The sequence below is a fragment of the Aquila chrysaetos genome, chromosome 24 (assembly GCF_900496995.4).
Source record: "Aquila chrysaetos chrysaetos chromosome 24, bAquChr1.4, whole genome shotgun sequence".
Classification (NCBI taxonomy): Eukaryota; Metazoa; Chordata; class Aves; order Accipitriformes; family Accipitridae; genus Aquila; species Aquila chrysaetos.
Genome location: NC_044027.1, coordinates 7,483,695 through 7,498,562, shown reverse-complemented (window position 1 = coordinate 7,498,562; position 14,868 = coordinate 7,483,695). Strand labels below are relative to the sequence as shown.

The 14,868-nt window shown below is 55.4% G+C and overlaps 1 protein-coding gene across 3 annotated transcripts in view; it reads right to left on the bottom strand.

Moving 5' to 3' along the window:
* The window catches only part of PTPN7 (protein tyrosine phosphatase non-receptor type 7), a 30,550-nt gene that overhangs the window by 15,047 nt on the left and 635 nt on the right, over positions 1-14,868 (bottom strand). The window contains exons 2-10 of one of the 3 annotated variants that reach the window (XM_030001186.2): positions 13,718-13,946; positions 13,111-13,294; positions 12,569-12,653; positions 11,758-11,834; positions 8,853-8,990; positions 7,851-7,961; positions 7,077-7,234; positions 6,088-6,201; positions 3,830-5,542 (exon numbers count right to left, since the gene is read on the bottom strand). In XM_030001186.2, coding sequence (XP_029857046.1) covers positions 5,449-5,542; positions 6,088-6,201; positions 7,077-7,234; positions 7,851-7,961; positions 8,853-8,990; positions 11,758-11,834; positions 12,569-12,653; positions 13,111-13,294; positions 13,718-13,848 — 1,092 coding nt within the window. In that variant the 5' untranslated portion in view covers positions 13,849-13,946 and the 3' untranslated portion in view covers positions 3,830-5,448. Of the gene's footprint in view, positions 1-3,829; positions 5,543-6,087; positions 6,202-7,076; positions 7,235-7,850; positions 7,962-8,852; positions 8,991-11,757; positions 11,835-12,568; positions 12,654-13,110; positions 13,295-13,717; positions 13,947-14,868 lie in introns of those variants that run through there. The other 2 variants (XM_041119781.1, XM_041119782.1) reach the window with 2 other exon arrangements.

Sequence of the window (14,868 nt, the reverse complement as noted above, 5' to 3'; positions counted from 1 at the left end):
TTTTCAATGATGGGACAGTCACTGGTTTTGTGGATTTGGAGGCTGGGCTTTGACCTGGCACTTTGCCCTCAGGCCTCAGTTTCCCCAGGTAATGGGCTGCACGTGCTTTCATATTTTTACCCTTTGATTTCTCAAGGCAAGACCTCTGCAGAGCCAGGAGCCCAGAGAGATGTCACAAGAGCTGATGAGCAATTTTCCATATGCAGAACAAGACAAAATTCAAAGGCACGACTTTCTCAAGGGATGTTTCTGTAAGACGTTTCTACAACGTGCTGCAACACCAGCCTTTAGAGATCAGGTTGGGCCCTGCAGCCTCAAAACCCCCTCATTCTCTTGCTTAGCCAGTTGCAAGGGGATGCCAAGCTGCTCCTGCACTCTAGGTACTTGTGCTGGCTGTGCTTTCACTCTGCCTTGCCCTGCCACATTGATGCTGAGCGCTCAGAGCAGTCCGCTGCTGGCTGCCCTGGCCAGCTGTGCGATGCAACCAGGCTCGTTTACATCCAGGCTGGATTTGAGCCAGTCCTAAAGGGACTGATACACAGGGGCATTTGCAATTCCCTTACACCGGGGTGAAGAGGCAGGACCTTTATTCCAGCAGTTGTTGGGGAAAGACCACATGCAGAGGAGGTTGCTCACGCTCCCATGAGACATGAGGATGCTGAATTCACTGCTGGGGCTGCCTGGCTGCCTGAGACAAAAGTGTATGCACAGAAAATAGAGAAACTGAGCTGTGGTTGGCTCTGCCTCACAGTGGGTATCTCAGAGCCCATAACAATTAATGGTGGGAAAGAGTTTCCATCATGTACTGTAAGTCACTGGGAAGCTGCCTTTGTTTTCAGAGACAGAAACCATTTTGCTTTCAGAGACACTGCAGACTGCTAAAGATCCTCATGCTCTCAAAGGGAGGCCTAAGGAAACAGGAATATCACTGCTTTCTGTAATTACTCCATTGTAGCTCCTCCTCATACCAGTGAAAAATTCATCATCCCCCAATTCTTGTGTGTAATTTCTGCCTGAAGATGGCTTTTTTTTTAACAGATTCCAGCCCAGGGAATGTCTCCCTGCACCAGTTTGGGGCTTCCCACCCAAAATGCCTGTGGCACTTGAGTTGTTAGCAGAGATTGCCTCCTGATAGCACATGTGTTACTGCAGTCCCTGCCAGACAAACTGTCCATCCAATGCTCAAACAAAACACACCCCTCACAGCAGAGATGGGAGCTGGGCGCGTCCATCCCCATGCAGGGAGAGACATGAGCAAATGAGCAAAAAAGACCCTTTTCATGTACCGGCCTCCCCTCTGCTCACCCCCATTTCCCTTATCCCCAGCAAGGGAAGGGACTCACACCAGCCCTGGCAGGTTTGGAAACATCTGGTTGTTTCCTGCTGCTTTGAACCAGAGGAGCCCAAGCTCTGCTCCCTGCAGAGGAGCCGTGGCGATACATGCAGGGATGCACAAGCTGGATCCGGTCCCCACGGCTGCATCTCTACAGTGCTGTTGCCCATTCTGTCACCCCGTGCTCTCCATGCCAGGAGTGTGGGACTGGGCAGAGCATCTTGTGCAAGAGCCAGCACCACTCCAGGACCTCTCCAGACAAGAGCATATTTGAAATTCCCTGAAGGTTTTGATGTGGTTGCTCAACCAAGTTCCTTAAAGAAACTGAATTGTCAGGGCTGTGCCCGTCCTAATGTGGGTAACAGATGGCTTATTCTCCATGTTCCCCTGTCTCATGGTTTAACCACTGGGTTACCAAAGACCAGCACGAACAGATGCCACTCCCGTGCCCCACAGTGTCACTGGTGCTCCCAGCCACCAGGTCAGCCTGTCCCTCTGGTGCTGGGTAAGGTGCTGCTGGGTGGAACTCATCCTCTGCGGGGTCCCACCCGCTCCCGGTGCCCTCACGGGGCCTCTGTGAGCTCCTGGGACCCCAGTGCTGTCCTTGAAATGTCAAAGCATGCCTTGAAATTTCTCATTTTTGGGTGATGCCTTGGTCATTGATTACTTGGAGTCCATGAGGATGCTGTTGGAGACTCGTCTGTGGTTACATTGCTCACCTGAGTGGAGATCTGTTATTGCATACCCAAACCGCTAGATTTTGGCACATCCTACCCCAATGCCCTGCTCTTCCAAGAAGCTGGCCACAGCGGTGCCCTGCTGCAGCCTGCTGTGGTGTGCTATGTTCGATGGGGACACCATGCAACCCACTGGCACTCTCCATCAGCTGCAGGGAATTTGGAGCACCTTGGGTCTCCTTCCTACCAGCAATGCCTGCATGTGCTGCTACAGTGATGTGCAGCATGTGGCCACCATGGTTTTTTCTCCCACCCTAGGCAACCTTCAGCATGGTGAGTTGTCACAAGGGTAGGGAAATGGATTACTAGCCTGGGAAATCCCAGGCCAAAATTACAGTCATGTGGAGAACGGACTTTTCCTGAACCCTGGGCAGGACCTGGCCTCCTGGGGACATGGTTTGCAGGAGTCTGCAGCCCAGGCCCTCCAGTACCAGAGCTCCCTGCCTGGTTGTCTGGGCTGCACCTCCAGCAAAGCATAGAAACACCATGAGAAGGAAAAAGACAGTGGGGTCCATACCAGGGTTTTAAGGGTGGGGAATGAGGAACAGGAGCAATTTTGGCCCTGCTGAAACCCCTGGCCAAGCTCAGGGGCTTAATCTCAGCCCAGGGCATGGGGAGACATGAGATTTTGGAGCAATTATTTTCCTTTGACTGCTAGGCATCCCATGCTCTTTATGGACAGGGTAAAGCAGTTTCTCAGGACATAGGGATAAGCCTGACACAGCCAGACCAGATCAAACACCCTGCTTCACCCCTGACATCAGGTAAGCCATGGGATGGGGTTTTGCAATAACATAGGCAATAGCCCAGCATAGCCCCGAGGAGTGCTTGGGAAATAGAGACATGGAGAGATACTCAGATAGTGCAGTGGTAATGGCCTGAGAAGTGTCTTGAACAGATAGAGCTGGTAGAAATTGAGATTGAAAGACAGGAAGACTGCTTAACTGATCATAATCTGCATCAGACAGCTGAACTGGCAAAACTCCCAGCACCGGGTGGGGAATCTGAGAGGGGGTGACAACACCCCCAGCCCAGCAGCTGGTCCCAGTGCTGCTCCTGCATGCCTTGGGAGACCCTCAATGCAGCTCTTGCTGCAAGCCTGCCCTAACAACTCTCATGTTGATAATAAACCGAAAGCATGAGAAAAATGGTGCATGTCCTGCTGTCCAGGGAGCACAGGAAAATACTGTGCCTTGGTACAGCCTGCAGGCTCTTCAAGTTCCCCTGCCTGATGGCAAAGTGGGGAGGAAAGACTTGGGGAGGAGGATGCTGTGGGCCAGCTGAATTAAAGCCTGTCTTAGACAAACTCAAAACTTTTAGCAGTGGCTTCAGAGACACCATTAAAGGCAACAACGTGACATAAAATTAACTGAGCAGCCAAAGTCCTGAGCCATGTTTTGACCTTCAGGGGACTCATGGAGGCTTTGCAGTCTCTCCAAGAGCCCAAGCACCAGGCAGGAGCCCCGCAGAGACCAAGGTTCCCCCTGCAGCACTTGCCTGGGCAGGCTCAGTGGCACGAGGAAGGATTAACCTGGTGGCAGATACGGGGAGATCGCTCCACTGGGGAGATCCAGACACTGTAGGCTGAAGGACGTTACTTCAGATCTGTTTTTTTTCCTGCTGTGGGGTCAGGGAGTGGTTTTTTTCCTGGTGCCATGGGAGGGGGCTGTGCTAGCAGAGGGTCTCTCACTGTTTGTTACTCTTCCATCCACTCCCTGAGACATTTCTCCAAAAGGGTTTGCTCCTTGCAGTGAGCAGATGCTTAACATGGCTTTATTGTGCTATAGCAAGTGCCCTGGCAAGTACTTTATCCAGAGAGTCTGCAAACACATGAGAATGACTAATAAGGACTACCAGGGCTAAGCAATACATGATAATTTCTGTAATATTGGGTGTTTTTGCACAGTGGGACATGCCTGGTCTGCCACTGGGCTTGCTACTTATGCCCAGCGAGATTAGGGAGAAGCAGCTGACTTTGGCTCACTACCCATCCCTGGACAAGGCTGATTCACTTGCTTACTTGCTGCTTTTAGGAGCAAGGAGAGGAGCAGTGAGGATGGGATACTGGGGGGATGACACAGGCCTGAGGAACGCCCCTCCTGGACTGATGACAAGTCAGGAAAACTGCAGAGTTAAGGATAAAACTTCTCTTTTCATTCAATCATTTCTCCTCCCAAGAGAGCCACAGAGCCTGAACAACAGGCACTAGGGCAAAACCATTGGGCAGCCATTCAACTGCATTTTGGGGACCCACAGAGTGGTGGAGGGGGATCCATGCACACAGCCCTGATTTGGGGATGCTCAGGGAGCCGAGGCAAGCTCAGACTCTCTCAGCAGGAGGAGTGACCCTTTTTTCCCTGGATCTCACCCACCAAGCAGGCCACGTCAGGGCTTGTGGGCACAGGCAGGCACAGGCTAGGCAGCCCCCAGCTCCTTATCAGTCCTCACTGCCCAAGAGTGTGTGCAACACCTGTCAGCTGAAGGACAGTTTTGAACAGCTTTAAAATATTTTACAGAATATTTCCATCTCCATGCTTTGTGCCAAAATGTTTCTCCCTCTTCTCCCCGCCCCCCCGAATTTATCAGTGAAAAAACAACCCAGCGAAACCCAAATATTATTTTGTTCTGATTTCAGCAAAAAAACAAGAATGCAAAACCCCCACCCTCATGTAACAAAAGGCGATTGGGAACACATTGCTTGCAAAACTGCAAATGCACTTAGGAACCTGCCTTACTTTAAGGCCGTTGAGAAGGTGTCGGCCAAAGGTACAGAGGAAAGCAAGCCACATAACGAAGGCAAACAACTGTGCACCTTTTGTACTAAATCATCAAGGTGTATCTTTAGGAAGAAGAGCATTATGGCACATGTTGAGAGCAAGCCCAGCCCTGCACGCAGCACAGCCTCTGCCCACAGACGATACGCAGTCAGGAGAGAGGCTCTGTTTATTTGCAGGGTAATTCTACCAGCTCTGCGTCTAACGGGGTAAACATTTCTGTGCAGCTAAAAGGTAAACCGTGCTCCCGGTGCTCACCCAGCTTCAGTTCCTCTGCACAGCTTGCTCTTCTGGTTGAGGATAAAAAGTTGCATGTTTCAAAAGCCAAAGCTTCTTTCTGTGGGTGAAATCTGCCTCGAGCCAGCAGCAATGGCCACCTCGAGCACCCACTGAATCCCTCATGTGAACCTGCCAAACCTTGCTCATCCCCAGGGTCACAAGGCCACAATCCCCGTGGGTTTGCTTGGCTGTGCTCATCCTGATGGATGCTCGTGCTGCTGCTCTGTGGCCCGGCGGCAGCAGGAGGGGTTTTGGTGGAGGTGTCCCCGAGGCTGGTGCAGGAGAGGTTGGGGTGAGGAGCTGGCAGCCCGGTGGGAGCCCTGCACTAGTGGCCTCCTGCCTCCGGCAGCTGGGAAGCGTAGAGAGCTAGTGTGTGATGGAGGAACTGGTACTGCTCGCTTGTCTGGATCATCCCGCCTCTGCAAGGGAAAGGCAGGTCCCACTGACACCTCACCAAAGCCCACAACCCCATAACCAGCTCCCGGCTCCTGGGGCACAAATATTCCTGCTTCACCCACCACGTCCAGGTACCTCTGAAACAGGCGCCAGAGCTGCCCAAAGAGTATTTGGGCTCAGAAGCACTGCTGGGCTGTTCAAAATGCAGATTAGCAACTGATTTGGCTCTAATTTTTACTGGTTCTTCTTGAAAAGTGGCAAAATGGAGCGTTTCTGGATTTAGTGGCTGAGCTGGAAGGAGCAGACTGGCTGTCAGGTTCAGAGCCGCTCTTCTCTCACTCACGTCCTCAGGTCCCCAGAGCTACAACAGCCCTGACACCAAAACCAGCCCGGCACTGGGGAATCATTTGCTGTTGACAAATCTGCATCTTTCAGCAACTCTTCTGGTTTCCATCAAAAACTGTCCCCATGCCCCTTCAGGATGCCAATCCCCACATGCCTCCCACATCCCTCCTCCCAGGCCTGGCACCCAGCAGGACCCTCCAAGGAGCCTGCTCTGAGCACCCACCTGTCTATGCGGAGACGGCACACAATTCCCAGGATATCGACCTCCCCCTTGTCCTTCAGCTGCTGGCACCCAATCCTGGTAGCAATAAAGCAGCCCGTCCGGCCAATGCCTGCGCTGAGGAACAGAGACGGCTGTGCTGAGCACTGACAGTATCCACTGCCTGGACCTTAATCTGTCCAAGCTGGACATACTCCCGGATTGGTTTGCTGCCATGATTTCTGCCTAGATGGATGCTGGGGTCCTGGTGCTAGCTGCCAGACCAACTTTCTTAGCCAGGCACCAAAAGACATGGGCTGGTGTCACTCTGCCATGGCAAGGAGGTCTTGCCATGTTGCACGGCCCAGCTGAGGCTGCGCTGGAAGCACAAAACCAGTCTGTGCCCCCCGTCCCTGCACAATGCAGGGGTCTCTGCAGCCCCTTCACCTCCCCTCCCAGCTGTGCTCTCACCCCAGGCACTGAGCGGTTTGCACTGGGGCAGGCCAGCCTGAGGCATTGCATGCCAAGTGTGTTGCATAGAGATGACTGGGTGCTCTGCTCCGCTGTCCCCAAATTCACTCAGCAGTGAGAGAAAATATGCAGAGGCCACCTCCTCCAGGAGGCCTGCCCTGGAAAACAGCTTCACAGCCGAGCCACAGGCCGTGCTCAGTGGCAGAGGAAGCAGGAGCCTGAGCTGTGGATCTGCCACGGGTCTGGTGGCTGAGTCCTGACTTTGCAGAACTCTCCTGCTCCCACCTTGCTGTCCGCAGACTGAGGGGCAAACCAGATTTCTTTACGGAGCAGTATGCATCGTGCTAATGCCACCATCCTGATGCCAGGACAGGAGTTGCTGGTTGAACAACTCTGCTATGGGGATGCCGTGCCCTGGGATTTCTGCACCACAGCAGGACCAGCTCATGAGCATTCACATGTGGGATTTTCCTCTCCAGCATTTGCAGATTGACCCCAAGGTGAAGAACACACATGGGCTTAGGTGAGGGGAAAGCTCTTACCTGCAGTGCACAACGATGGGCCCTGGGATGGCTGCAGCCTGCAGAGTGTCCTCCACCTTGGACACCAAGTGCAGCAGGGGCTTGGCTGACTCGGGTGTCTGCTGGTCCGGCCAGGAAGGGAAGAGGATGTGTTTGACCTGGCGGCATTCACCTTCAAGCTTTTCCAGCACAGAAGAAAGAGAAATCAGGATGTGGGAGCGTGGACTTACTGGGCTGGGCCAAATGAAGGCATGGAGTCCAGTTCAAGCAGAGGCTGGGCAGCCTGTGCCCATCTCATCTGCTCTCCTCCCAAATCCCTCTCTGAGCCTCTGCCAGATGCCCAGGAGAGACCCCTGGGCCAGGGGGACTGGGAGGTATCCCATCCAAGAAGATGGGAACAGATGCAGAGTGTCCCAATACTGTCCCCACAGTCCAGGCAAAGCCAGCAAGATCCTTTTGGCCAGCGTCAGCCCAGGGTGACTACGGAGAGCCTGTGGGGCAGAGCCCGATAGCACAGTGCAAATAACAATGGGCTAGTAGAGAAGGTCTCCACAGCTGACCCCCTCTCCTCTGCACCTCAGGGCTGGGTCCTGCTCCCTCTCAGCCTCCTTGGGCAGGAGCTCTGCAGACCCTCCTCTGGCAGGTGGCTCATAAGACCCAGCCCTCCAAGACATGAACCCTCTGCTCTCCTGTCACACAGCATTTGCCATCCCACTAGAGAGCCTGGGGGTGTCGGGGGCACTGCCAGGCCCTGCTGGTCTCCCCTTCTGACCCCAGGATGGAGCTCGAACCCACCTGGATGGAGAGATCCCGGACCACGTACTCCACGCACTCGCTCACCCCCTGCACACGGATGGTGAAGGGGCCGTAGGTGCCCTCCTTCTCGGGCCAGTAGTGGACACATTTCTGAAAGAACAAGGCAGGGTTTGTGGCTGTGGAGATGCCTCAAGGCACCCACTGGATGTTTGAGCTATGCTTTGCTCAGTGCTCTGGGGAAAAGGCATCACTCGAGGAGGTGTGGGGGAATGGGGAAGGGGGATGTGTAGTGATACAGAGGGGAAGCTAAGGAAGGGATAGATCCCTCTTACCACATCTGCTCCCCCTGCACCCTCTCCCATGCCCTGCCGTATGGCTTTCAGACCCCAGGTCTGCATGGCTCTCCCCAGCCCCAGGGGAGCTGTGTCTGGGCCAGTTCACGTCCTGCCAGACCCAGGAGGACCCAGCCTGCCAGTGGAGGCAGGCACAGGGATGCTGCACCAGCTGGGGAGAGAAGGGAGAAAGGACGTGGCCAGGAAAGAGAGGGTGAGTTCCCCCAGGCAGGTGCTGCTTGGACAGGGAGCTAGGGATCCCAGCCAAGGCAGAGGGTGGCTGCCACGCAGGGCACAGGGCTGCCAGCTCTCATCCCAGCCTGGATCCACTGCTGAGAGCTCCCAGCGCAGGAGGAGAGCTGCTCGCAGCCAGAGGGACACTGCTGACCATTGCTTCTGCTCCCTCTCCCAGGGGTTGCTCTAATCTCTCTATCCTATTATCCAGCTGGCAAAGTATGCCCAGAGCACAAGAGGCCACGTGAGGAGGAGAGGCTTTGCTGGATGAGGCCAAGGCTACAGCCCTGGGGCTCTCCTCCTCCATGTGCGATTGACAGATTGCAGTACCCTCTGAGAGCAAAGCAGAGAAAGCAAGCAGGAGCTCAGACCACATATTTGGTCTCCCATAACCCTTTACTGCTGTTATTACCCCACCCCACCCTTTGCTCCTGGCTGGGGTGCTGTGCCTGGGCCTGGGGAGGGACAATGGTACCTCTTTGCGCTCCTGGAGCTTGGTTATCATGACGATGAGGGGCGCCTCCTCCTGCCACACCATCTCCCAGAAGTCAGTCACAGTGTTCAGCATGGGTCCCTGGGTGGCAATGTACTCCCGGGGCCGCCCTGCGTAGCCCTGCCGAGCACATGGTGCATCAGTGACGCTGGGGGGGGACCCTGATGTGTGAGGGGAGCCTGTCTCCAGGCCACTCCAGCCCTCATGGTGCTTTTCTTCCTTTACAGGTGAGAGGCTGGGCCACACAGGCTGTTTCCTACTAAACCTGTCCTTGAAATGCTTTTATAGACCTGATCAGGAACTACCAGACATCTCCACCCTCCTGGTCCCACAATCCAGGAGCAAGCCCATGAAGCAAGCCATGTGCACCCAAGCTCCTTGCAAGCATCCCCAGGTTATCGGTGTGACAACAGCCAGCGTGATGGACGCCTTGGTGAGGCAGAGCTCACACAGGGAGCAGCACTCCTCACTGCAGGCATTTCCCCAAGGACAAGCAGAAGTCATCAAGCCCTGCTCTGGCTGGGATCTGGGATAGTCCCAGCTGGGTCCCACCAGTCCTGCGTCCCCGCCAGGATCAGGAGGGGATGTGGCAGTGCCCAGCAGCAGGAAGGCTGGCTCTGGGGACATCTAGAGGGGTGGTTGGCACAGGCCCCTGCCATGCCTCTGCCCCAGGCTGGGTTTCACAGCTCCAAGCATCCTCTGCCTCCACAGTCACTTCCTCCCTCAGTATAAAACTGCCAAAGAAATAGAAAAGCTGGGAGGTGCTCTGAGTCCTGCTCAGCTCCTGCTTCACACCATGGCCTCACGGGCAGGGCTGCTGGCCCAGCAGAGAGGAGAGCGTGCAGCAGCAGCAGGCAGGAGCTGGAGGGCAGGCACAGGCAGAGGTGTGCAAGAGCCTTCTCCCAGGGTCAGTAACGTGTTACTCCAGCTCCCAGCTGGAGATGCCATTTGGCAATACAGCAAGGAGTCAGGGACCAAGCTGAGGATGCCCTGGGGATGCTGGAGGAGGCACCCACAGTGCCCACAGCTTTTGGAAAAGCAAGTACACAGCACTCCAGGCAGAGCTTTATGGCTTTATCTAAAGAGATCTCAGTCAAAAACGCACCCAAACCCCTGTGATTTAATCCAGGTCTTTACAGCAATCATGTTAACAGTTTGGTTCTACAAGAAGTTGCACTGGCCCAGCCAAGGGACAGGAACATTTTCCGGAACATTTTGTATAGCCCTTTTCTCATGCCTCAAGATTATTTCTTTTTCCTAGGAAGCATGATTTTCCATTCAGAAGCAGACTTACAGTAAGACCTGGAGGTGTCAACCCTGGGAATTTCCCCCTACCTGCTCCTCATGCTCAAAAACATTTCATGGGATACCGTCAGCAGGAAAAAACATTCAATCCCAGATAGGGGCTGATGTGATCAAATGCCTGCAGAGCTCTTCCAGATTCCCTGTGCCTCCCAAGCATGCCAGAAGCAGGCTGGATTGCTAATTTGCTGATATTCCCACAAATTCCTGCACCATGACACCCTTGGAGAGGTAAGTGGAAGGAAAGGGTCAGGAAATACCAGCTCCACACAGGGATGTGTGGGCACGTGTGTGCTCAGGTGTGTGCACATATATGTGCATGTGTGTGCGAGATAGGGATGGGCAGTGTTTGTGCTTTTTTGTTAGCACTTGTGTGAGACAAAGAGGATGCCACATGCTCACATACACCCTGATGCATGTGGACAGGGTGATGGTGTCACTGGATGTGAAGCTGCATGCTGCCAGGCTGCTTCAGGAAGACTACTCTAAAAGTAGGCTTCTGCTGCCCATGTTCAAACCCTCATTCGGACCAGCAAGCCTCCCAACAGTTTTAGGCATGGAGCTCCTGTGTCCTAAGTCAGACTTTGACCCTCACCACAGGATGCTGGCAGCTCACACTGCTGCTGCCTCGTTGGATCCCACCCATAAGGACCATCAGAAAAGAAATGCTACCAAATGCCCTCCAGCTCCATCTTGCATCCTCAGACCACCTTCCAGGGGTCTGTCTGTCATACTAGAGGGCACTTTTGTGGGCTTCTTTTCTGAGCCCCACATTCCCACACTGTCCTCACTGCCACGCACCCAGAGCAGCTGCTGACCCACCTCTGCTTCCCAGCACCCCGGCCTGTCCCAAGGAGAGGGATGCTGAAATGAGATGAATTGCTCAGAAGGAAGCATACCAACCAGGCAAAGCTGGCACCTGGCTGACACAAAAGCCTGTTTTAGAGTGATGTATGGTTCAGCACAAGTGAGACTGCAGCCTGGAAGGGGTCATTTGCACAGGAGATGACTATCATAAATCAGGCTGCCTGAAGTAACACCCTTGGGTCTAGCAACTTCTCAGTCTCTGGAAGGGGACCCCATCGGATGCCAAAGATAAGCCGTGCTCTCCCCTTTGATAGCTTTCTTCTTGGGAAATTGCAACAAACCCCCTGAGCTGACAGGAAATTCCTGGATGTGTAAGGGTTGAACAGCACCAGGCTGGGATGCTCTGTTGGCAGCTTGCCTCCTGTGACCTTGCCAGACAATGGACTAGTGCATGAGGAAGAGATGGAAAAGCCACTGCAAGGGAGCCCATACAGGCGCCCAAGCAGCAGGAGCCGAGCGCAGCCACCTTATGAGACTTTCCCACCAAAAGGGACAGTGTGTCTGCCCTGCACGGATGGAGACGCATCTCTCCAGCTCAGAAAGGGGTGGCAAGTTCAGACTGTTACCCCAGGGCAGCCACAGGACAGTGGATGACAGTCAGTGCCCCGGCATGAGGGTCCCAGTGTGGCACCTGCAGCACCGAGGAGTTTGCAGCCCAATGCCTTGTGAGCCATGGGCTGCAGGACCTGGGAGACCTCCAACCAAGGAGGACACTCACCGTGATGTAGTTCGCATTTATGTAGCTGTCTTCCTCCTGGTTTCTTGCCCTCCTGAGACAGACCCGGCTCTCAGGATCTGAAAGACATGGCAGGCATTACCCCAGGGACAGTCTTCCAGAGCCTGACCCTGACCATCCTCTCTGCCTCAGCTCCAGAGGCTGGAGGCTGAGTCCTCCAGCTCGATGCCATGCTCAGAGCTGTCTGCACACTCCCTCAGGCCCCTTCTTGCCCCACTTCACCCTCACTACCATGGCAGGATACAGCCAGTCATGCCCAAGCCTGCCTGTACCACAGTGAGTATGTGGGGTAACTCACCCGCCAGGCAATAACCTCCCAAGGCCTTCCCACAGTGCCTGCCTAGAGCCCAAACAAGTCCTCCTATAATGTTCTCAGCCTTTACACCCCTAGTGACATGCCCTTGGGACATGTAAGGCCCCATAGTGACAGGGAGCAACCCAGGCTGGGCTGTCATGTGCTGCAACCCTGGGAATGCACCCCAAGGAGTAGCTCTCCACACCACCCCATAACACAGTGTACACCCCCTGCAACACAGCACCCAGGTCCTGCAACATGGGGAGCAAGAACAAGCACGGCAGGAACACTAAGAGCACCCAGGAGTGCCCACCCCAGTGCCAGGGCTGCTCCGAGTCACCTCTCTCCCAGGCACAAACACCCATGCACGCACACCCATGCACACACACATGCACACGTGCATGTACGCGCACAGACCCCCACACACGCACACACCCCCCTTTCCCTGCACATGGCACCTGGGCAAATGTGAGGCAAAGGGGATGCAGTGGCACATACTGGGAAGGATGGTTTTGTATCTGTCCTTGGAGGCACGTCCAGGGATCTCCAGCTCCTCCGGACTAACGAAGTTGGGTGGGATTTTCTGCAGGGGGAAAGAACAACTATGAGGAAAACCCCATTGCTGCTGCTTGTGTCCCCTCGTCATGGCAGAGCTGGTCCCCCAGGTAATGAGAGGCTGACCCAGAGACCTAGCAGCATCACCACAGATGTCAGCTCCTGGGATGAGCCCTGTCCTTACCCCAGATGTGGTGGGACACCTTCCGGAGAGGCCACCTTGGGAGAAGAGCTTGGCATGGGAGGGCAGGACAGGCTTTCCAAGGACACAGATGGGACTTGTGTGCACCAGGGAGCAGGCAGCCAGGGGATACCCAGGGCTCCCCTTATCTCTGTTTGCCCACAATAACTTCCCTGCCACGGGTGCTGTGGGGCACAGCTGGGCTCAGAGCCTCCCTCAGAGATGTCCACCCCTGCCAGTCCCCACCACCATCAGCCCCTGCCATCCCTCATGTGAGAAGCAAGAGGGGAAAGGAGCATCGCACCGAAAACTCCTCCTGGAGCTGTGTCAGGCTCTGGGCATGTTGCTGGAGCTCCTCTCTCCTCAGCACATGGCTGGATGTCCTCAGGAACTTCAGTGTGATGTCCCGTGGCGTGCAGACAGGCTGGATGGGCTCCACACTCCCCAGCGAACTCATGTCCAGCATCAGCGACACGTTGGAGCCCCTCCTGTGAGGCAAAAGGGTCCTTGGCTGACCCTCTGCCACCTCGGGACAGGGGGACAGCCCATCCGGCCATATCATCAGTTAAAACCACCCCACACCAAGCAAAAGCCAGGCAGAGAATAACAGAGGATGAAGAAAGGGGCCAGGTAGAGATGCCAGAAGATGGGGGGGTTGAGGAACAAGGAATTAGCTGGTCATTTGCCAGAAAGCCCCCAAAGGGTGGTGTCTAGATTTGGCCTGGGCTGGGCTGGGGGGCGGTCAGGGCTGCCTCCACACTCAGACCTGGCATCTGCACAAGTAGTCGGGCAGAGGGCTGGCAGGCCTGGGCTGGGAGAAGGAAGTTTGGGGGAGCCCAAGCCCTGGGGCTGAGCAGTGCCATGGACACTCGCCGTCTGGGCTGAGATGGGCAGCGTCCAGCCACGCTCACCTCTCCTGAAGACGCACATGCTTCTTGGCAGAGGGACTGGGCTTGTCCGTCTTGTCCATGTCTGCCCGGGCTGCCCGGGCTGGCAGGCTGCCGTTATGAACTCTGGAGCACACCAAGCAGGCTTGTACCATGCTGTGGCAGCCACAAAGCCCTCGTCCTGAAGCACAGGGAGTGGACACAGGGGGCCTTCGGCTCCCGGGGAATCAAGGAGCCATTGGAGGAGAAGCAGCTGGAAAAGAAAAGGCAGATCTGAGACATACCATGAGGCTGGGTGGACACTCCCCCACACCCCCCCGATGGATGGTCCCTAAGCAAGGGACAGGTTTTAAGTCTTCAACTGCCCTGGAACTAGGGCCCCCAGCCCCTGCATCCAGGCAAGTGGCACTGGGAGAGCTCCCAGCATGTTCAACCTCCGGGATGCCCGCAGCACTGCAGCCCACACAGGCACACCCACTGGTGACCCTGGGCATGGCACCAACGGCCACCTGCTTGCACCGAGCAGAGGACACCCACGCCCTGTGTTGGCGGAGCATGGTCTGGTTTTGCGGGAGCCAAAAATGCTCTCCACCTCCATGGGAAGCACACGCTGCCATGTGTTTCCAGCCCTTCCCCTGCATGCCTGCTTCAGCCTGGGGACATGGTGGGGAGGAAGGAGAGCTGGGACCCACATGAGCACAGCAGCATTTGGCAGGTGAGACGAGGTGGGTTGTAGGCACCACAGGGAGCCTGGCCAGCTCCTGATGTTGGGACATACGGAGCCAGGCACCCTCAACAGCCTCATGGCTCTGGTAAGGGAGGGATGACCCTGGGACAGCTTTCTCCATCCCACAGGTCTCAGCAACCGTCAAGAGGAAACTGCTTTATCTGCGTGGTTGAGCAAGAGGCGATGAGGTAGCCTAGATGGAGGAGGGTGCCAGGGCCCCACCACCGCCAGCCCCAAGACAGGCCCTGGCAGGGACAGGGAGATGCAGGTGATGCTGGTTCACCTCTGGGCAGAGCTCCTCATGGTGCAGGCAGCACCCTGGGATCGTGAGGCTCCTTCTCATCCCCAGCTCCCTCCATGAGGAGAAGACAGACCCAAAGGGACTGGGCAGGCTTCGGAGTCAGAGCTCTTGGTGGGCAAAGAGTGGGATTCCAGGTACACCATCAGC